General features: G+C 43.8%; 1 protein-coding gene across 4 annotated transcripts in view; it reads left to right on the top strand.

Moving 5' to 3' along the window:
* rerea (arginine-glutamic acid dipeptide (RE) repeats a) overlaps positions 1-23664 on the top strand; it is a 123503-nt gene that overhangs the window by 55899 nt on the left and 43940 nt on the right. For all 4 annotated transcript variants that reach the window (XM_075476564.1, XM_075476562.1, XM_075476565.1 and 1 more), the window contains one exon: positions 5433-5503. In XM_075476564.1, coding sequence (XP_075332679.1) covers positions 5433-5503 — 71 coding nt within the window. The remainder of the gene's footprint in view (positions 1-5432; positions 5504-23664) is intronic.

The following is a 23664-nucleotide window of genomic DNA, read 5'->3' as shown; positions in this document are numbered from 1 at the left end:
GGCAGTCAGAAATAGATTGTACAGCGCGTTAAACTTACAGCTGCCGAAGGAATGAGAGCACTCATTTACTAATGCCCTGCTGAGGTCTCCGTTCTAATACAGTGAAGACTACATTCATGCTGCTAAGACTAACTTAAAAAAAAACAAAAATAAGAAAATCGGCCCATCCCCCATAAAGACCCCCAGCACTGTTAAAACCCTCTCATCCCTCCCCTTTCCACCTCTCCACTTGAGCAAGGAGACCCACTTCCAAATGCACAAAATGGCAGGAATGTTTAACAAGCCAGGCAGACCCTTGAGGAACTGGGTTGCCCATTTCAACCCCACCCTCCTCCTTCCCCTTCCCCGTTATCCCACGCAGGCTCCCTGAGCTCAATTGCCTTCTTTTCATTCAAAAGGCAGAGTCTGAAGCGTTAACTTGGATTTAACTTTCGTGTTATAGTCACTCTCACAGAAATGCCCTTGAGAGGAAGACTTTTAGTGCCCAAAATGAATTCTGAAATATGCTTTTGACGTTCGAAGAATAGACTCGCATGCTGTCTGTGAATGATTAAACTAGATCCCTGTCCCCCCCTCCTCTCTCTCTCTTCACCACCACCTATCTTTTTCACTCTCTCTGTCGGTTCTTTTTGCCCGTTGATGTGCTCATGGGTGTAGACACGGAGATCTGGCCTTTCTAAATGAATTTGCCGCCAAGGTGAGGGGGATACTAAACCCTAATTCCCCCGAATTTGACTCTTTCGAAACATGTCATCTCATTCAGATTAGTCTCTTTTGTTCTCTGCCCTCCCCCCACTCCCTCCATCCTGCTCCCTCCTCCTCCTCCCCTACCCGCTTTGCTGTGTCTCTCAACACACACACACACCCAGCGTTGCTCACAGATCACACAATAGCACTGATGGATATTTTCATTCATGTTATCTTGTAAATGACTTCCAGGGATGGTGTAGAGGAGGAGGGGGGAAAAAGAGGGACAGGGGGGAAAAATGGAAAGAGGGCAGTAGTGAGAGAGATATAATGCGTCACTCAGACCCAGTGTGGGCGATAAACTCCCCCTCCCTCCATTTAGAACAGCTCATTCAGCTCACAGCAGATAACAAGCCCACCCTGGGGTTAGACACACACACAGAACCTCTCAAAAAAACAAAGCCTGTGATGTCAGAGGCGCACTTGTACACACCAGCCCCTCTACAAATGGTATCTTGGGTGTCAGAGCCATTTAATATCTTTGCCACCCCTCTTTTCCTCTGCAAGCGGTAAGATAAACCACAGCCAGATCGATAACTGTGTTGACACAAACAAATAAATAACAGATGATGGCAGTGTCAGTCATTGAAAAAAGGTAACTGCCGATCTTTTGTCAGGCAGAGTGCGGCTTAGTGCTTGTCCTTGGAAAGGCTCGGCTTGTGTTTTGGTGACACCAGCAGCAGGAGGTTGTGTTGTCAGTGTAAATCTTACCTTTGGCGGCTTTTTTTGTCTGTAAGCTCGCAGAGCAGCAAAATGTCGTCCTCCCTCATAAATGTGCGTACATTTTAATGGTAGCAGAAGTGCCGCACTCTGTTGCAACAAAACTGTTGTAGAAAACACACCCTGCGAGCAGGCCGAAAGCCTTTCATAGGCTCTGTCTGAACAAAAAGTCATTTATGAACGTGTGTCAGATCTATTCTTAAGCAGTGTCTTTGGAACGCTTTGCCTGTCGGTCAACTGAAGGATCTTATTTGAACCAAACTGAATATGTGTTTTGCACAGTTTGGACACACTCTCGTTTCTGTGTCTCAGCTAAGAAGCAGTGTAGCGTGACTTTTGTGATTTCAAGTCCCTCTTTTCTATAATAAGTCTATTAACACTTGTCTGTGCCCTGAAAGTGCTGTGGCAGGCTTAGCAGTAACCACGAGCCATTTCCCCTGCCGCCTCCTCCTTTTCTTCTCCACAGAAGTGGCTGTGTGTTCTTGTCCTCTGCAGCGTGAATGTTTTTGTTAAGGAGATGAGAGTTCACGACCTGGCCATACCACCAGTCACATTCAATTTAACAACACAGCCAGCCAAAGCCACTTCTTCGCCCACAATGTTACAGAGCGGCTGCTGACATCATTAAGCACCATTTTAAAAATGAATGCAACAAAGGGGCTGAAATAAGTATTTTTCTCTCTCACTTAGGCTAATCCAAAGCTTATTAGACGTATGATATACTGGTGTGACTCATACTCCTCAGTTTTTTTAAATAATCATATTAGTTCTAATAGTTCTAATATTACAGTGTAATGCAGTTCTGTAATACCTGCCTTGACCGGTGCTGCTTTGGAGCCAGTGTTGAACTTGAATTGGTTATGTGCCGTTCGGCAACCCTATAACAGGCTTCAGACCTAGAAAACTGGATCAGAGAGCTGTAGTTTGTATGAGAAATTATAGTAGCGTTGTAAAAGCAATTAGATTTTTGTCACCTGATTCATCTAATCTAATGAAGCAATTGTCTCCATCAGTGAAAGAAGGCCCGGTGGCATCTGCATTTGTACACTGTTGCTGCTCATCTAAATGCTGTTTGATGTTTTTATGTCGCCACATGTTATTGTTTATAAATGCTATTTGCAATGTCTGCGTCGCAAATAACGCTAACAAGCACCGACTGCTTTTAGCAACAGTGCTTCTATGGTGACCGATGATGCTACGACACCAAACTGCAGGGAAAATAGGACACGAACAGTAATGAGTGGAGAACACAACCTATCTCTTTGGACTTTTGTTCTCCACAGACGTTTTTAATAAACTATAGGGGACCTCAGTGGAAACCATTTGTATGCAGAAGAAAAATAAAACTTTATGTGAACATAATAATGCGGCATACTTGCCCGTGGAAAAGCACATTTGTTTGAACGTTCACAAGTTGAACCAACTTTGAACTTGCACGAGGGCTCGATGGGATTTGTCCAAGTGGTGTTGTGGTGCACGGGAACATTAAGAAAAAAAGAAAATGCTGCTGACTGATGTGGTTTGGTGCAGTTGACAGCTGATGTCAAACGCTGCGCTGTCTTTCTGTCTTGTTACTTTCAAAATGGATTAAAAAAGGGAAAAACTCCAAAGTAATGTCAGCATCACGCAGGCTGCAGTACTGTGGACTGTGTGTAAAGATGGGTGGAGAGTGGAGCAAACCCCCCTGCAGCCACCCAGGTTTATGTCTGAGTACGCAGGCGTCAAAGTTTTCTGTTCAGCTTGGATCTCAAAGCAGAAGAATTTAAAACAGATTTATTCCAATAATGTATTGAACTCACAGAAATGGTTGCTTAAAAAAACATGAACAGGCTGTGCTTTGATTTTTCTGTGTTTCATGCTCGCAGCATCTACTTCATATTGCCAGACAGACACTGTCTGTCTTTCTGCCGCTTTTGAGATGTGTATATGTGCTTGTACCTGGCTGTCACACGTACACGTTTCAAGTGTCTCGCGGCCAGAATGAATTATGGGCCCTTTGCTTTGCTTTGCTTTGCTTTGCTTTGCTTTGCTTTGCTAGCGTAGCTTGCAGTGTAAAGTTGACTTTTGCCCAAGTAGCAGTGGAGGCTGTAACGGTTAGAGCTTTTTGGTTAGAGTCTAACCAATCAAACCGCCTCACTAATCGCGTGTCTGATCTCATTACCTGAAGTCGCTACAGTTCCAAGCATCAGGCTCACCCGCCCGCCTGCGAGCGTTAAATCTTCGCATCTATGTGCATCCTGTCTAAAGGGTATCTGCGCTGTTTGTGTCTGGCGTTTACATATTTTGCGTGGTGCGATTCAGTGAGAGATTATCAGGCAGGTAATTGCTTGGATCGAATAGTTTTGTTTTTTTCCTCTGGCGGAGTTGATCCTGTAAATACAGCAGCAGAATGGCACAGCTTCATCTACAAGCACAAGTTGGCGAAGAGGAGCGATCTTTATCCAGCTTGCGTGACTCGTGGGTTCTGAAACACTTTTAGGAACAAAGCACACCATTAATGAAAGGGGTATTTCCAAGGCACACGGATGATTAGGGTGTAGCTGTAAAAAAAGACTTCATGTCAAACTGGGAAATTCTTTTTCCTTTTAGCTGAATAGTGAAAGAACCAAAACCCTGCGTGATTGTCACTTCACAACGAAGTAAGAACATAGAAATGGTAACACAGTTGGAAAAGCAGCCGCTGTTGAACCATCAGAGCATCGTGAAATAGAATTTGTTTTAAGGGACACCTGCAATGTGAAAAAATGTGAAAGAAAAATCTGAGCTTGTATTAAATAAATGAATAAATAACTTACTTTTTGAATATCAGACCCAAACAACAGAAGTGGGGAAAAAACCCTTGTGAGCAGGACTAAGTGATGAATAGTGCAACAAACAGATGGGGCACCATGAGATCAAGTGAAGAAGAGGAGATGAGATGAGACGCAGAGTTAATATGGTTTGCTACAAATCAAAAGCAACCCTTGTTTCACAGTAGAGGCAGATTCTTTGATGTGCTAAATAAAAAAATGAAAAAAAAAGACACTCAAAAGATGATACCATTGTTAAAAACATCCAGTACAACACGAATACCATCCATGTCGAGGCCTAAATTCCTTCTCGGTGCTTTAATCCAGCTGCTAGGAATAAAAGATCAGTATTACTAGAGCTTAATGACACCTCAGATTTGACTTTTTATGGTTATTTTTATTTTGTAAAAGCAGGCCTAAGATGACAAGATGGTACATTACTTCTTAAATTCGTTTACTCTTGAACAATTTAAAATTTCCAGACTTTTCTGGGCTGGGCTGAGCCCCAAATGTATTAAGAATCCTAACAACGCCCCTGTCTGAGTATGTCCATGAAATTCTCCAAAACTTGGCCACAGTATCTGAACTTGTCTTCACTTGACATGTTTTTTTTTTTTTTACATCTCTGATGATTATGGGTGTGGTTGTACAATCTTGCCCTGTCATATCTTGTATTTTACACTGTGACATGAAATGAGACAAACGCATACAACATTTGACATTGAATGTTATTATTAAGGATGCATAACAGGTTTTATTTTTTTTTTGTTAGTGATTTTTTTTTTTTCCTAGAACGACAGGAAATGAGCTTTCAAAATCCCCCCCCCCGCCAGATTTTTGTCCCTCCGTGGTGTGATGACTCGGGGGGCGGGATGAGGTTAAAGTCAGTATTGCTCACTGGTGTATAAATGGAGTGGAACAATAACATAATTCCCCTTGGGCGTAATGTTTGCTTTGGAAAGGCAACCTTGTAGCGCTCCAAAAGTCTTTAATCCTATTACTCGCATTCCAATTGAATTTGACTCAAGGAGAAAATGTCTTTTCAGCAGAGGTAACAGCACACAAAATGATATATTACCGAGTGTGGCTGCTTGAAAACATGAATGCTTTGATAAGTGCGTGCATCATCTTTGAAACTCAGTTTTTTTGTTGTTTTTTCTTCCTCCTCATTTGCAGATTGTGTGTACATCGAGAGTCGGCGGCCCAATACTCCCTACTTCATTTGTAGCATTCAGGATTTCAAGCTGGTGAGTGGATTTTTCACTTCCTATCTGCCTCTCTGACGCCCCTTTTGTTCTCAGCACAAACCCACCAAAGCCGCCCCATGTCCAGTGCTGGAAAATGCACCTTTTAGACACACGAGAGAAGAAATTACAGCTGCTACAGGTGCATGTGCATCAAAAAGTCTGTAGAGAGTTTAATATTGATCCCAGTGACAAACAGTTTGATTTTAAAATGACTTTATATCTTTGGTTTTGCTGTGTGGACAGATAGCATTTAAAAAAAAAAGAACCCCTCTGAGAGTCTGGCTCGTCCGTTACCCACCTTTTAGATCCAATTATTGCAACGTGTTGTGTAATGAAAATATAGATGTTTGTAGATGCACTTAATTGATTTAACGAGGGAGACCATGACCAGGTTTAAATAGATTTTTTTGTTGTTGTTTTTTTTTTTTACAATCTAATGTGAGCAAATTACCTCTTCCCTTGAATAAAGGAAGAAATTAGTTTTTAATTTGCTGCCGAGAATGGCTGATTCATCAGGCACAGTCAGTTTAGTGAGTTGATGCTTGTTTTTCAGCAACACGGCATTTAAAATGTATCACACACACTCGCTTTGTCTCTCTCTCTCTCTCTCTCTCTCTCTCTCTCTCTCTCTCTCTCTCAATTGATTTTTCTCTCTGCAGTCTCTGTTTTCTAAAAGGGAAGTTACTCTGAGGTTCACCCACAACAGATTGCTCTTTGTTCTTGCAGATGAAAGAGGACGCAGCATTACATTTTGAGAGTTGCAGTTAGCTTGCTCTATTGTAATTGACTGACACACTGTACATGAATCAGGAACATTTCACAGCCACACACAGAATTTCTTTATTCGAGTAAGATAAAGAAGATCTTGCGTGGCTTTGTCGTCAAAAGTGGTGTTTGTATGTCATCGGTGATAATAGATTCCTCCATGTTGGATTTTTTTTTTCTCTGAGGTCAGTGCACCCGAACAATTGTTGCTTCTTGGCTGGGGACATTTGCTGGTCAAAATGCGTATTTATCAGTGAAGCCTGAAATTGATTATCCAACTGAATGTGATTGTTTTTAATAAGTCTTTTATGTGATCTCTAACTGCCACAGACGAAAAGCGGAACACATTCTTGGTCAAGGTTTCTGCAAACGTGACCGCCATTTAATGGGCAATATGTAGTCGATGGGATCGTGTTGCCTAATGAAGGCATGGCTAAGCTTCCTGAAGCGAGTACAGCCCATCTTGTAAGAGATGGGCTGTCTAAGCAGAGCAAAAAACACTTAGTGAGGAGCGGCTAGGCCCCAGGGCCAAAGTAATCGCTGCCAAAAGCCACAGTCAGCTCAATGGCCACATGCACTGCTCTCTGAAAAGGTAGAATAGTGAATGTATATATCTGTGTATGTGTGTAACTGATGGGACACATCTGAGTGAGTGTGTATGAGTTGTGTTGAAAATAATGGGCCGTTGTTGGGTATAAAATAAGTTTTAAGGTGAGCTGAAGGCCTGGCAGCCAGGCCCCACAGTAGCGGGGCTTTAATCGGATTGCAGCCAGAGAATGCTGAGGACGGCAAGAACCCCTCCTCGTGCACGCACACGCTCTTCCATGAAAACCCACGCACCTGCACCTTGTTAAAGAGCGCCCCGAGAGGTCTGGGGCTGACAGAGGTAATAGTCCAGGGAGAAGGGATAGAAGACTGGCTGCATTAGCTGACCTCCATCTTCAGATCTCTGTGTCTGTGTCTCTGTTACTCCCTCCCCCAGTCCATCTGTAATTAACCAACAGCCATCTGCATGCTTGTATGTGTTTGAGCAGACTGTACCCTTGTCTTCCTATGTTAAAACAACAAGCCCTGCTGGCTTTCTGAGCAAGTACAGCGTTTTTCAGTGAGCTCACTTTGTCACTGGGTGACACATCACATAAACCCTGCTACTACACTGACAGCCTCTTTAACAATGACGGCTGATTTCGTATGTGAGAGCACATGTCGGAATAAACTACCACCTTGCTGGCCTAACTTTGATGTACCCCGTCATCCTCAAAACTGGGGCACAGGCTTGTGCCTCTGGTGTGCCTTTGGGAGAGGGAAAAAGAAAAGAAAAAAGAAAATCACCCACTGATTGTGCTCTTTTGTGGAACATAATGGCTGGTGTCATCTCTTGTCCTCCCCTTGCAATGAAATATTAAGGAGTGACACCAGGCAACTTGAGATTCATGTAAGAGAGCCAAACATTATTCTCTTTATTTCTCATCGCTCCCTGCCTCACCCCCCTCCCCCGAACCTCTTTTGTGCAGCACAAATTATCGATCAACCCCCCTCTAAGAGGCAGAACAGGACTTTGGAGGCACAGTAGAGGGGGAGGGAATTTTATTGGTCCTGAACCAAACAACCTCATCAATATTGCCCCTCTCGCACCCTTCTCTATTTCCCTGTCTATCTGCCCCAGTCTTTAAGCTGGAACAGGCTCACTTGTGTACTTTATCTAATGATCTGTGAATCCAATTAGTGGTGTGTAGAAAACATGAGCACAGCCATCAATCTCCCTTGTGTGGATAAGAACAAGGATAGAAGCCCGCCTCTTTTTCTCCCCATATCTGTTTCGCACTCTGTGTTTGGAGTCATTCTGAACTCAGTCACGCTGCATGCATTTGGTTTTATGTACACACACAAACGTTTAGCCGTCTTTAAGTAACGACGCATGCAAAACAGAAAAAGGGAAAGAAAAGGTGGGAACAAAATCAATCCTGCAGCATGATTGGGGTCATTCTTGACTTGGAGGACAATCATTTTCCTGAGCTTGTTTACTCAACAGGGGCAGCTGTGGTGCCCACTGCAACCTCTGTGACATATTGATCCAGCATTATAGATCTCAGCCTCCTGCCTTCCTCCTAACATGTCTGCCCAGATACAAAGATGTCCGCTGGGAGGCCATTTCAACCGTTTTTTAAACTAAAGTAGGAGTGGACAAGGCTTTCAAAGAAATGTCAAACGCTGCCACTCGTCAGTTTTCTGCGATAGCATATTTAAATTGATTGAGGAGGGAAAATGTGTAATAATATGATTGAAATGACTGAATTACGAACAAAAAACTTGCGCAGTAAGATGAAAAAAAATTTAAGCCGTAAAAACAAAAAAAAGTTGTTGTTAGAACAGTACTGTATGAAATGTGAATGTGAATGTATTCAAATGAAGGAATTAAGACAAATTTATGTTGAGGGGACTTAAATGCTCACGAACCCATCATGAAGATGTGTCTTTGAGTTTCTCTGGTGTTATCAGTTAGGTCAATTAGGGGCCAACAATCCTCCAGTGTGTTTTTCCACAGGGGCTGGTTTCAGTTTCGCCTCACTGCCATGACCTTGTAATGTGTTAACAATCTATATTTGTTGGAAGCCAGCCACAGACGTTAATGGTTTGTGTGAGGGTGCCTGCATGGGACTTGTTTATTTGCCATGTTTGTATTCTGGTCGTGTAACTTCAGTTTGATGCATATTTATCTGGGTCAGCACAACGCATGCACACACAAAGACATCCGGAAATTGCTTTCTTTTTTTCCTGAGCGCACGATCTTAAAACAATACAACTTCTGAGTGTTGAACAGTCTGCTGCCAGACCTGCCCACTGAACCTGATTTCATCTATCCTTCCTGCTGTTCTTACCACGTTTGTCTCCTCTGTCTTCATTTCTCTCACTCCCTTATGTCGGCCTCTTCACTTCATTTCTCCCTCACCCCTCACTTCTCTTTATCTGCTGTCACTCAGCTCCCTCCCTCCCTCCCTCCTCCCATCCCATGTTCAAGTCATTGTGTCCATGTCCTCGACGCTCATTGACCCTACTACCACCCTCTCTGCTTGTATCTAACCTCATTTGCTGTTATTGGCCAAGTCAGCTGTGTTCCCCCCTCCCCCCCTCTTCCGTTCCTCCCCATATCCTTCTCTTTCTCTGCTTCTTCCCAGCATCCCTGTCTCCCTCCGACTTTTGCTAATGGAGTGATTGCAGCGTTTCTCCCTCCGGGAACAAGGGATTGAGCAGCCCAGTATGCCAGCACACACCCACACATGTTCTTTCTCCCACTGTTAGCCACACACACACACACACACACACACAACTCTACCCCTGGATTTTCCTGCTTATGGACATTTAATTAGATGCCGCGTACAATGCTAATTATCTTGCCAGGAGTCCATCTCATATGTTGCAGGCCTGATTAGCTTAAGCAGACGAAGGATTTTCTTTGTCATCTAACCCATATACAGCACATGTGCGTGCTGTATTCACAGATTTTCATTTGGTGTCTTTCATTTGGCAGCGCTGCAAGTTTACAGCCATCACAAGATTGCATTTGCTTTATTTCCACTGTGAAATTTGTTCAAGCAAATTCTGACAAGCGGTGCATTCGTGTCGCGATGGTGTGTTTGTTCAGGCTTCCAGCTCTGTCAAGTAACATGGCCGTACATGTGCTGCGGATGTGTGTATGTGGGACTCAAGGTAATCTACGTGTGCCAATCGAATGTATGACATATACTAAAACAAATGTTGTGTCTGCAGAGAAAACTTGAGTTGAGTGATAAACCATAGCTCATACTGGGTGATCTTTGGCCGTGCATCTGTGCAAAATCGCTTTTAAGATCTGTGGAAAAAAGGTTTGCATGTCCACTTAATGCCAAATCAGCGAGGCTGTAAGTGAAGAAATAAGCTTGATCTGAAGCCAAGAAACACAACTGCGATATTTGCCAATTTCTTTAATAATTGACTTTCTCTTTTACATATTTACTCTCTCCAAAGCTAAAGCTGTCAAATAAAGCAGAATTATCCCTAAAGATTAATGTCAGCTGTATATTTATTCTTTATTCGTATTTTGTGGGAAGCATTTTGAACTTTTGCCATCAACTGCATTAAAACCATGTCTGATTCCCAGGTCCCTGCCCGGCTACGTAGACTTGGTTTAATATAGAAACAGTATAAAATTAAGGACTATTTGTGTTGTTTTTTATTTTTTTGACAGTTTCAGGGTGACGGTTGTTTCTGCAACTGTCACACAGCGTTGCAGATTTGCTTTGAATATTGTCCAGACTTAAATGACTGGTGCAAATTTACAATGCTACAAAGTCACTATATGGTGATGAAAGTGTGATGAGATTATTTTTAACATCTGCAGTTCTCCGTGTGCTGTACATTTTTGCTGTACAGGTGTGGTTATACATGTATTCACACATCAGTTTGTGTTGGTTATATATAACACCACAATAGTCTTGTAATTAACATACGTGTGCCCGTGCTACATACACCAAATCTTAATTGTTTCTCTCTCATCTGACGGTTTGAGCGGGAGCTTATAACCATGCCTTGGAAAATGCCACCCATTCAAAGATGCAAATATATGTGCATAAATACGCATTCTTAACATGAGCAGCTATTAGGTTTTCTGCGGACCCTGACTTACAGCCCTAATGGAATCCAAAGTGCTGAGAATTAGCTTAACAATGAGATCCTCATGCTAATTAGCTTGCGGTCTTAATGTATTCAGATTGATGCAAAAAATATCACTTAATGTACATGTTGGATGGATAATGTACTTCCCAGCCATCCCTCTGATCTCTCCCCCCCCCCCCCAAACACACACACACACACACACTCCCAATGGTCTGTGATGCATGCAGCAGCGAGTCAACACCATTTGACAGTAAAACAGCCCTCTTTGGTGCTGATCCATTGAGATGATGGCAGGAGGTTGACTAGACAGCCATCACTTGTCGGTTGTCACTGCCTTGAAGCCAGAGTTTCCCCTTTTTATCTTCCCATTTCTCCCTCTGACCACCCTCTGCCCCACCCCCACTGAACATTTGAAATGCAATTATGGATCAGTGAGCACCGCCATCAGTCGCACTTCTTGTTAATATTTATTGAGTAGAGCGGCAGCCGCTGCCATCTCTTGAGAGAGGGGCGCTACAGTCATTAGGGGCAATTTTGTGTTTGTGTGTGTATGCGTGCTCAGCCCTCATTCCACAGTTCCGGCTGCTGTAAGCGAGCTGGTACATTTCACAGGCATGAACATTGTGGAGGTGCAGGCGTTCACAGTTGTGTGTGGGGCTGTCTTAAGTGTCTGCTTGTCTCTGTGCTCGCTGTGAGGAAGCAGCGTTGACAAGGGCATCTATGTTTCTATAGACACGGCAGGCCATTCGGACCTGCTTCAAGCTGTTTGATTGAAGCATTCTGCCTGTCACGTATCCCTCTGAGGTGCAGCTTTAAAGCAATAGCATCACAGCACAATGGCTGCTAAACTCTGAATGCCCTTTCAGTGTCACTTTAATACAAAATGAAAACAGAACAGATTATTGCCGACACAATGCTTCTTAACGCATCGACTTCCTGTAAACGTGATAACTAGCATACATATGTATTGCATCAGGTCTTTTTGGCCATGAACTAGAAAAGAAAAACAAAATGCCATTCGTGGATTTTTAAATTAATTTAAACAGATGAATTCTTCTCAGATTACCTACATTTATATGACAAATAGCCCTCTCAGTTTGCTCTCCTCGCAGTTGGCTGTAACTACAACCCATGAGCGAAGTTTTTTTTCTTTCTTTCTTTTTTTTATCACCGTATCAGGTGACTTCCCCCATTATGGCCGTTTTGATTAATGCTCTTGTATGAGGTATGAGGCACCCCACCAGTCCTGCCCTCCCCTCCCATTCTTTCTCTCCTCCTCTGTCTGTGCGCACTTTAAATTTCATTGAGGTGAAGCCATTAATGCCATTCTTTATAATAACATTAGCACATTCAGCCGAGGTGTTGGGGTCACTTGCCGCAGCAGCTGCTGCCTCTATGCAAACATGCCCTTAAGAAGTCGCGGTGTGCAACACTGGAAAGTACCAGTCCTACTCTGGTGTCAGTTTGCATGCTTGGTGCATTTCTCAGATTAGATAGAGACAGGCATGCATCTCTCACAGCTACAGTTTGTCTCTTTGGAGAGGCAGGTAAGATTGATTGTCCACACACGTGCACTGTGATGAATATATAAAGCAATAGAAAATTGCAAAGGTTGAAATAATGCATTTCAGCCCCAAAGAGAGTGGAGTGAGCTGCATTCAGCACTCCTTGTAGGTATAAAACCTACTCAACCCTCACCATGGCTTCTCTCTCTTTTTTTTTCTCCCTCTTTTTATCTTTTTGGACAGATAACACTTTCTTCTTTCACCTACTCTGCCATCCCTATGCATTAGCTTAATGCTGCTATGGAAACTAGTTGTTCAGCCAATAGGATTATCTCTTGCTCTTGGATCGAAGACGGGAGGGGGGGGGGGGGGGGGGGCTGAAATCAAAACGGGGTTTGTATGTGTTTTTATGAGTGGTGATTATTTTCCCAGATGGGGAGTGGGCGCAACCTCCGAACAATGGGGGCTGGTTGGGCTGAAGGGGCAAGGCCAGCGGCTGTAGCGTTTTCACGAGGCTCTTTAGAAGCTCAATCAATAGCTACTCTTTGACCAATCCTAAATTATTCAGCAGAGAGGCATGTTTGCCCGCTCTTCTCCTTTTGGAGCATCATCCCTTTTCACCTGTCTGCTTGCCTGTTTGTATTTTTTTATTTTTTTTCCCCCACAAATAGATGTTGAGAAATGTGTTATGACATTTTAAAGTGAGAGATAAAACCTTGGCCTTACTTATAGATACAAGTGCTGCTTTCACCCCACTATCCTGTTAAAATATCCAGCAGTACCTTTTTCTAGCTTGTCACAAGAGGGAAATATTTACTCTGTCTCTCACACGCATCTAATATGAATTAATTGTGCTTTTGCGTGAAGAGCTGAAAATCAGAAAAGCAAACAGACACTTGTGTCTTCTTTGGCACTGGGCTTTGATAAGGGGGGGGGGGGCCTCTTAAAAAAGCTTATAGATTTTCGGCTCTCATAACCAACAGCACCCCCATCCTGGTTGTTGTATACATGAAAATAATACCCTGAAGTGTTGAATTACCTGGTCAAGTCTTCCTGTTAAAAAATGTAAAAGATCAACTGCTCTGTAGAGGGGTTGCATGCTAAATGAGAGGGTGATGGGTCCTTTGAAGAAAGCTTATGTTTATATGGTCTTGCACAACTGGGACTTAAATTGTGGATGAGTTCCCTTTTTTTTTTCCCCCCCTTTCTCACTCGTACTTTTCAGTGTCTCAGTATTGGGAAGAGAATGCTTTTTTTCTTTTCCTCTTTCTGGCCACCCAGTGCCGAGTGTAGTAACCAGACACTAAACACATTTGCGTGCACTGGTCAAGCTTTAATTGGATTGCCCTCTGCTCTGAAAATGGGAGGCTAATTTTAACCAACCACCTAGTCTTCTTTCACATTACATTACCACTTCACTTCTGTCCCCTATTTTTTTTTCCTTTTCCCCTCTCTCTCTCAGCTTAAGTATATATCTGGCATGCTTCACCGCTGGTTCTCAGCTCGGCTCAGTGTAATTTCCAGCTTGTCCAATGTGTGACATGCCAATAAAAAAAGAATGAGAGAGACCAGGAGAGGAGGAGGAGGGGCGGAGGGTGTAACGCTGTGGAAGTGGAGATTTACAGTGGTATCGGGTTCACACGCTTCTACTAGGGCCCTATTTTTTTTTTTCCCCCTCTCTTTCTCCATTAAAGAACACATGGTGCAAATTAACTGTTGCCAGTAGGGAGAGAAACGGGAAGGAAAGAGGGGAAGAAGGGCATCGGTCAAAGAGAGGAGCAGACACGAGAAGAGGAAATTTCAGGGATTGCTGTGAGGTCTGAGGAATGTCTACACTTTGTACCTTGGAACCCGCTGCCTCACGCAGCCTTTAAAACAACAGCAACATCACCACAGGCTGCCATCTACAGCGGCTCCCCTGCAGCAGAACTGCAAGCTTATACAGACCCTCTGACATTTTGTACATGTGCGGCAGCTTGACTCCCAGCTAACTCTATCTATCCTTCATCTCTGAATGCTTGTTGATCTAATGCAAGACAACTGGTGCACATATGCTCACGCTTTGATCGTGAAAGGGGAATATCTCTGCTTGAAAACGCTCGTACGCATTATCTCATGTGATGCCTGTTTATGTGAACAAGAAAACCCTCTAAACCTACAAACTAACAAAGTGTAATTGAGCCAATCTTGTTATCAAGCTATAGCACTGGAGCTGATCTGGTACTGTTTAATAAAATGCTCATGGGACTCATAGTTCCAGGTATTTCTCTGTTTTTTGGGTTTTTTTTTGGGGGGGGGGGGGGGGGGATTCCTGTATGTTTTGTAAAATCCTCTCAAATGTGAAAATCCATCAACATCCCCAGAGATTGACTGAGCTCAGTTCCATATTCTCACAAAAAATGCTCGTCTTTGGTTAGGTGCACACTAAAGAGTAATTCAGGAGATTAAAAAAAAGGAAAAAATTAAGACAAAACGTGAAAAAGGTGTTGTACTTGTTTTCCCTCAAACACAGGGACGTGTGTGTGTGTGTGTGTGTTTTCCATTTGGTGCATCTCGTTTCCGCCCGCTGTGGCTGGTTGTTGCCTTTACTTTGATGGGCGAGTCTAGATTATATTTGCCTGTCTGTCACTGCCAGTGGATGGACTGAGGGAACCACAGCTGCCAAGGCTCAGAAACGCTTCACCACACTTGCGCACACACTTCAATTATTCTGCAGATAGGTGTTCGGGCTTTTATATTTTTTTTTTGGTGATTCGCATCCACACAAAAAGCATTGTACACTTCATTATTCCTGCCTTGTGTAAACCTCCGGTGCTCTGTTGTTATTACCAAAAACAGTCCAAACCTCTGAATTCTCTAGCGTCTTTGTCTGCTGTTTGTCAATACATACCACACTGACTCCCTTTCTTTGTCAGCCTTAATCCTTTGCAAACATTTCCTCAGAGATCCCACAGTACTACCTTTTTATTATATTGTTGCCGTAATCTTAAAAAGTGTGCTACAAAACAGCATAAACACAATCAGTGATGGTAAAGACATTTCCTGCCATCAAAGGACCGAGCTGTGCTATCCCCTTAGTAGCTGTATTCATTTCTCCTCCCGCCACGCTCAAATGCTCTTTGTTCCTCTCTTTATAGGAATGTACTTAACAGTTCGGCTGTGTTGTTTATGAACAGAGCCGCCTTTGTTCCAGCAGCCAGTTAACACTTGTGTACAGAGCAGAGGGAGGAAAGTCTGCGTTATTAAACCCACTGTTAAATTAGCCAAAGCACTATCTTAATGAAAAGATTAGAAATATTCAGACCCCCCATAAGTCTCTATTTGTAAAGCTCCCAGTTATGTCTTCTACAGTATCTAATGGCTGCTCCCCTGTGAAGTGATAACGGAAAGCTGCCGCCCTGCATTTCAGTCCGCATTGACATGCTATTTAAAAGGATCGAGTCCTAATAGTTAGGGTAAAAAAGTGAGAAGGATTAAGGTGTTTTACATCAGTTTCAGGCCCTGCAAATGCAGGTTTCTTTGGTTCGGCACATGTTGTAAACAAAGGCAATTCAAAGTCCTTTGCACCAAACGGAGTGAGAAATGGCATAAGGATGTTAAAGTGAGTGTGTGTTCTGCTTGGACTAACACGGTTAGCTGTACAGACTTTGACTTCAGCGTCACGACAAGCTAACCCTGGGCTGTTGGGCTTAATAGCCCATTTATCGTTGTCCATAATGCCCTCCCCATTTTGTGGCTGATTCACTTTTTACTACACTTTTACCCACCCCCTCCTCTCTTTATCTGCTCTGCTGTCTGGTCCTTTGGACAGATATTGTGACTGTTGGCATTTTGGGTGAAAGGGTTGATCTGATTTCACCCCACACATGGGGATTTCTGAATTTACATTCTCACTCCAGCAAGAGAAGACAGCGTTTGAGGGGAGGGGGGGGTCTCTCTTTCTCCTACCGTAACCCTCCTCTCCAGGTGAAATGGGATGATTTAATGCGTAGCCCTGTCAGTGGGAAATGGAGTTGGTGGATGAGTGCTGTGGCTCTCTCCGTCAGTGAGTGGAGGGTGTGAAGGGGTGATGAAGGTGATTGAGACCCCCGTCTGTCTACGTGTGCTTCTTGGATAGACATTGACCTCTCGTCCTGTCCTCCCCACAGAGTCGAGACACACACATTTACACAGAACGCACACCTCATTTCATCTGTGTTCACACTGCAGTGGAAATTGTGCTTGCACTCCTCTTGCTGTAGACTGTGACAAGTCCTGCAGGGGACTTGAGAAGCTTGCTGTTAACAGATGGCAGAGCGACTCCTGAAGTACTTTTTGGCCCAAAATATCACCTCAAAAGATGCACCACTAGATCATCACAGGGGTTTGTAGATGGGCCTACTTTGAGTGATAATGAGGCATGATGTTATTTATTTGCCAAAACACAGCTTCAGCTTTTTTTGCAGCTACTAATTGACCGATGAATTTCTGTTACTTCAAAGCATTTTTTTCTTCTTTTTTTTTTAATCACACTGAAATAAACTGAAATAAAGCCATTGAACGGGTCTAATTTGTTGTATTGGACAAGTGCTCATCCAAAAAATGAGAACTACAGTAAGGAAATATTGATTACTACTATTGATCACCTTTGCACTATCCTTGCTCTCTTCATTGTCTTTATCTTTGATTTTACTTTACTTACCTGTTAACGTTTCACACTGGATTGGCCCACATTGTTGGCAGTCCCCTCCAGCTTTACGTCTAAAGGCACAGATGGTGGTTATCACTGAGAGAGTTAAGGCTCTAGCATGGTTGCCGCGTCTGCTAGCGCGAGCAGTGTTGATGACGTCACGATTTCGTGCCCGCCATGTATAGTGGCGCAAGTCGTTGCGCGCCAGTAGTTGCAATTTTCTCCGTCACAGAGGTGGCGCTGCTACGTTAAGGTTACCGCTACTCTACAACCACGAAAGTGGAGAAGAAAACAATGCCGCTGTCAAGAGCAGGAACACTGCAATTAATGATACTGCTGCAGTTTTCGGATCATTTTAAGTTTTTAATTCAGTTAATAGAGGTGAAGGTTTGAAGCCCCCGGCATCAACAGAGTCTCTGCCCTCTTCTTTGCCTTCACGTATCTGTCCCGTAGCTTCTTCCACACATTCTTACAGAACTCTCCCTCTTTCCCCAAAGTTCTGCCAATCTCTTTGCACGAGTATTAGGAGTTTACGTGCTCCCTGTGCTGATACACTGCAGTGTCGTACAGCTGCCTGTACAAACGCACCTCCTGACTGAGCCGGTCTCACATCGGTTCATCCGGTTTTTCGTTGGTGGCGCCGCCAAGTTACAAAAATCGACTGGTGCATGACAACGGGCTGCGCCGTCTGTTCAAGGGAAGCGCCATGCCTGAAACGTCATTTTGACGTCACGGTGCGACACCGCCGTGACAGATGCGGCAACCATGCTAGCGCCTTTAGTCTTAACAGTCCAGCTCTAGTGAGGGTGGCAGTTGAAGACTCTTCCTTAACTCATTACAGAGCAGCAACTGGCCATAATTGGGTGCAAACTGTTTGCCGTCATGCTAAAATGCCACTTAAATGCCAAATGGCAGTGAGGGTGTGTATAATATGTGGGATCTCTGTCCTGCTGCTTTCGACTCTCTCTAGGATTGTTGCTGCTGCCAGGGAGAGGTTACACAGAGATAAGTGGGTTGCTCTTGCTACCTCAGCCCACACTGCTTCTGTTAGCTTATCAGCCAGGACTTCTCATCGACGAAACCTTTCATACTCTGTAGGCTATTGTCACTAACAGAAATGGTATCTGGTAAGTAGGAGATGGATGGTTAGCTAATCATTGTCCTGGTGTTTGCGGACGAGCCAACAGCTCCCGTTTGTCTTTGTTGTGGAAATGCAGCGGGCTTGTGTAACTCTCCAGTCATTCAGTAACGCTGTTTTTAATCACAACCTTAAATCTCCAAGTGTACACAGCGGATTTTTCCTCTGATAAAGTATTGTATCTGTTATTTCACCCAATCTTAGTTGTTTAGATTAACTGTATTGACTTAAGTAGGCTAGTTTATAGTCTTAAGCTGATGAGTGTTGCCCCACACGTCCATATAAGGAGCTTGTATTCGCTCTTTGTGTTTCTGCAGAAAATCACAAGGTGTCTGGAGTCCACCTGTCAAGCCCTACCGCAGCTGTCTTTAGCACAAGCCTGACAGAAAAACACCAGAGTGCATTTAGCTACGTGCCAGATGGCTTGCGTGCAATGCTAACGTGCTATAACAACTATATTTACTATGGTAATATGTCACGCTAAGCTTGGAGTCATTGGTTTCCTTGAATGAAAAGAAGCAGTGTTTTCTCTGAGCTGATGCAGCAGCCACTGAGCTTTATGGCCTTTAACGTACAGCAAGGCTACACGTCCCCACATCCCTTCCAAAGACTCTTAATGTGTGTGTTTGCTACACTGTATGTGAGCAGCCTGTGTAATCACTCCTGGCTGGCAGGCTCAGAGGGAGAGGTAGAATCAATGCAGTGGCCTATGAAGAGAGGAGAGAAAGGAGGAGTGGGGAGAGGAGGAGGCTGATCAATATCGTAGCAGCAGGGTGGGGTAATATCCACTTCATGCAGAGCTGCCACAAACAGGGAGGATTGTGGGAGTGAAGCGGGGGGGACAGGAGGAGAAGAAGGGGAAAAGGAGGGGCAGCGGGAAAAGGAGGGGCAGCAGTAAAAAGATGCAAATCTCCATGGCGCCGGTAAACAAGAGCCTCTGTGTCAATCACCAGATGAAGTGGCACATTTAGCATACCCCCCCCCCACCATTCTAACACTGCTGGAGATTGTTTGCTTGGCAGCTGCCTGCCCATTGGTCTGGGACGGTGAAGGGGTGTGGTTACATGATGATAATGTATGGGCTGCCATGGCAATGATACCCACTGTTTAAGAGAGTCATCAATAACCCCGCCCTGTTGGATTCCACCCTGTTAGTCAATGTCTGCTGGATCGCTCCATCGTCAGAAGATCATATCACTCTCCAGATGCAATCTATTACATCCATCCACTCTGTAACAGTAAGCCAGCTGTAAGAACGGCATATAATCTTCCACACAAGGACAAGTGGATGTCAATCACAGCACCAAAAAAAGAGGAAAAATGTGAAAATCTACCAAGTAACACAGTCTGAATGGGAACCAGCTTCACACATAAAGCTCTCTCTTTATGCTGCTTTGTCATCTGAGGTTGCGTGCCCCCTCACATCTCATGCTCATGCTGATTGCATGGTATGGTGAACTGTGTCTCCCTTCTGCTTGATTTAACTTCAAAGCTGTGACTGGGTTGAGCCGAGCATGGCCGTTTAGAGCTGGGAGACAGGATGTGATGGCGGACAGCTGAACTGTGCACTGTAAACGGACACTTCCTCTGTGGTGGTTAGGAAGTCCCCGCCAAACCATATGGTCACACTGGGATGCACAGATTATATGCGTGTGTGGGTGCATTCTTGGGTTTTTTTTCCCTCTCAAATCATCTCTCATTGTGTTTGTGCATTTATCCTTCTTATGCTAATAGTGCGTCACTCCGAACGTGCTGTTGCAGCTATTTACACTAAACTGACTTCCTGCCTACACCGTTGAGCCTGTTTTTGTTAAAGAAAGCGGTAGCTGTGTGTATGTGTGCACATCTCCTTTCATTGATACTGTCAGGGCAAGTGAGAGGTGAAAGTGAAGTGAATAGGTGACTTGCAGAGAATAAAGCACCGTCTAAGACAAGGCAACAACCTCTCTGTCTTCCCCACCTCTTTTCATTCTTCTTCTCCTCCTGGTAAACAGTCATCCTCCTCTCCCCTTTCACAGAGTGAGCTGAGGCGAGTAATTCCCTCTTCTACAACAAATCCTTCACCTTACCTATCCAGTCCCGGAAGACGCTGCTACACAAAGCAAATGCAGTTCATTCTCTGTGTGTGTGTGTGTGTGAGTGCATGTTCAAAGAATGTCTTTTGATTTACAGGCAGACTCAGATAAATGGGCGGAGAAAGCTTTGATGTGCTCGGGTTGCACAGAGCGGAGATGTTTGTGTGCTGTTCAACCTCTTTGTCTCACACTCTCTCTCCGTGGGTGCTCTGTTTGTGCACGTGTGAGAGATAACCAGTGTGTTTTACACACAATGCTCGTCATGACTCCAGTGTTTTTCCCTCTTGTTATCAATTAGTAAGGACGTGTTGACTTAACCGTCTGTATTTCCTGGTGTCCGAGAAGTCATCAGGGGGGCACCTGCAAAGGTGCTGCAGTTTTACTTTGCGGGGTTAAAAATATTCATTTATCCACCAAATCGAGACATTTTGTTTTCCTGTGGCAAAATAGTCACCCTTTGACTCGGTATTTTGCAAAGATGAAACCAAACAAAGAAAAAGGGGTTCATTAATGAAAAGTTATGTCACCCCAATGCATATTTGATTTAGAAAAAAAGAAAAAAAAGAAAAGATGACATCAGCGGGTTCTCGACTGTTTGACCGAATGTGTGGACAAAAATGTCTAAAGCCATGAGTTGTATTCACAGCATGTGCTCAGTAATTACAGAACCAGCTGTGCGTCGTATCTGCTTTACTAACATCTATCGTTTATACTTTTCTTCTCCCCGTGTTTTCCTTTTACACCACCAGTTTTTGCTCTGATCATTAATTAGTTCTATCAAATTAGAAGATTTACATGCGCCTTCTGCTAGTTTTTTAATTAAACATAATATCTTCATTTACACTTTTTTCCCTTTTAGTTCAACCTGCTGACAGTACCATGTCCCGTATGGACAGCTTATAGTACAAACATCTTGATTTTTACATGTCAGCCTTTTCCCCCCAGTTTAAAAATATCTCTGCATGCTATAACTGATACCAGAACGGGTTTTAACTTAGTAAAATAATACTTCCTGTTCTCAAGTTTGGGGAAGCAAAATGTTTTATCATGGTGTCTTAAAATTCATCAACAGATCAGACATGTTACAAATGAATTTAAAGATGTGGCTGTCTTGACACAGACATAACCCCATCCTTAATCATGTTAGAATATGGCTGTTGTCTCTGGTCTAGACTAAGAGTCGTGCAGCACATCTCCCTCTAGCACTGGGCCAGCCTTGTTATTGCAGCTGTGTTGTCTACAATACACCTCTTGTTGGAGAACAGCAGGAGGCTGCTCTAAGCTTCTGGCCTCCGTTTGTGTGAGTGTGTGCGCGCGCACACATGTACATGAGTTCTAATTGCATTCTTCTCCAGCTTTCGTACCGCAGTCTCTGCCTGTTTTTTGGCGAAAGGCCTGCAACCTTTTTAAATCTTCCAACACACATCAGATAGCGTTTTTCATTTGCGTCCATACTGATATATTTTCTCACACACACACAGAGGCAGGTAATTTGCATGTGATTATTTGCATATTGTACAAACCAAGCATGCCTGACAGACCACCCACTGCTCAGTTTGAGCAGCATCTGGCTGATACACAGCTTACATGATGTATTACTGATAGGGCCGGTGTCATCACTAGAGACTGACAGACAGGCGAGGTCACCTTCAGACGGAGAGGGAGGAGGGAGAGTCAGAGATGGATATCTTCAGAAGCGGACAAAACAGAACAATCACAAATGGTTGAGCCCATGAAGATATGGGCTCTGCGAGGCTGTGTGCAATGCTGTCTGTCCGGTTTCCTGCTCAGCGTTAAGATCTGGTTTTTGCATGCTTGCACTACCATTCAGTGCTTATTTTCCCCTATCTCCTGCTGTTTATCACTCTTCTCCCTCCCGGGTGTCTCTGTGTTTGTATTTGTGTGTATTTACGTGTGTGTGTTAGATGGGTCATAAATATTCCTCCTATGGTGACCACAGAGCAGCGCACACACACACACACACACACACACTAAAAACCTGAGCCTGTATGTCACTTTCACACATACTCCCCACAGACGCTTACAAAAAAGCAGACCAAAGCATCCATACTCATGCACACACCATGTTCCTTTTTCACCATATCTCAAAGCAAACACACCTCTCTGACCACTCCCCACACACACAATGAAAAAACCAGCCTGCCTACCTTTTACACACACACTCCATAAGCTGCACATCAAGCTGTGATTATGATCACTGCGTCATTAACAGAGCAAATTGTGACGTCAACACACGCTAGACTCACTTCAGTTTTCTTCATAAACTGGATTAATCACTGCTGAGAAAATGACACCACAGGATACAATTTGCATATACAGATTTAACTGTATTGTGTCAACTTCTGTTTTACCTTTTTAAGTGGTTTTTAATGTTTTTTGTCGCCCCCCCCCCAACATTAAAATGGTTATTGTTTTTTGTGTTTTGCTGGGAAGTGCAGATGCCTGTAGAGACAGACCCGCTCGTACACTCGTTCCCTGCAGCCCTTCCTGTTTTTCAAAACTACCACTCGCACGACGTGTGCCAGGTTGCAAGAAGCAGGTGGTGCGTGATCGGATGAAACAACATCAGAGCACACTAGCTATAGTCATGTCAGTAGCAGTGTGGAGAACGGGGAAGCATAAACATAACTGGCAATTGTATATGTGTGAGTGTAAGTGCCCGGATGTGTGTGTGAGTTACACTAAGGTTGGACATTGATTATTATGCCTTAAACAAACCCTCTCATTTCCTGTGTTCCCTCCCGATCAGCCCGCAGCTCCATCGTTACCATGCCTTTCTCAGGAGGCTGTCACAGGTAGTCATGCAGTCACAGGGGTTTGGATTAACTGGCTGGGCAGATATCCAGTATTACAAATACGCACATATGCAAGCTGATATTCCCATCCTTTCTGCACGCCCCTCTCTGTGAGCATTCCCTCCTGTCTTCTTCTAAAGCAGTGGTTTAGTCAGTATTAGTAAGATGTCTCATTACCTCCCCATACTATGCTAACAAGGCAAAGCTTCCACAGTAGATTATAGACAAACGAAACAGCAGGTGGTTTGAACACTCTGCACAACACAAATCTGCATCTTCCAAAGGATAAAAGAAAAATTGTTTGCATTCCTCAGTGTTTTTGTGTTTGGTTCTTGCTGTGAATTCTGACTCACAGGTATTATCTTGAGACCAGACAAGTCTCTGCTCTCCCAAGAACATCCGGGGTTATGCACAACACACACACACACACACACGTGCGCTGGCAAATAGGCTAACATGCACTGTAAGCCAGGTATCAAAGTGAGATTGCTTTGAAGCTACTAAATAAAAGGCTGAAGGTAGGTATGACAATGTTTTCTG

Source organism: Odontesthes bonariensis, chromosome 10 (genome assembly GCF_027942865.1).
Source record: "Odontesthes bonariensis isolate fOdoBon6 chromosome 10, fOdoBon6.hap1, whole genome shotgun sequence".
Lineage (NCBI taxonomy): Eukaryota > Metazoa > Chordata > Actinopteri > Atheriniformes > Atherinopsidae > Odontesthes > Odontesthes bonariensis.
The sequence above is the reverse complement of the archived record's forward strand: the minus strand, read 5'-3'. Positions and strand labels throughout refer to the sequence as shown.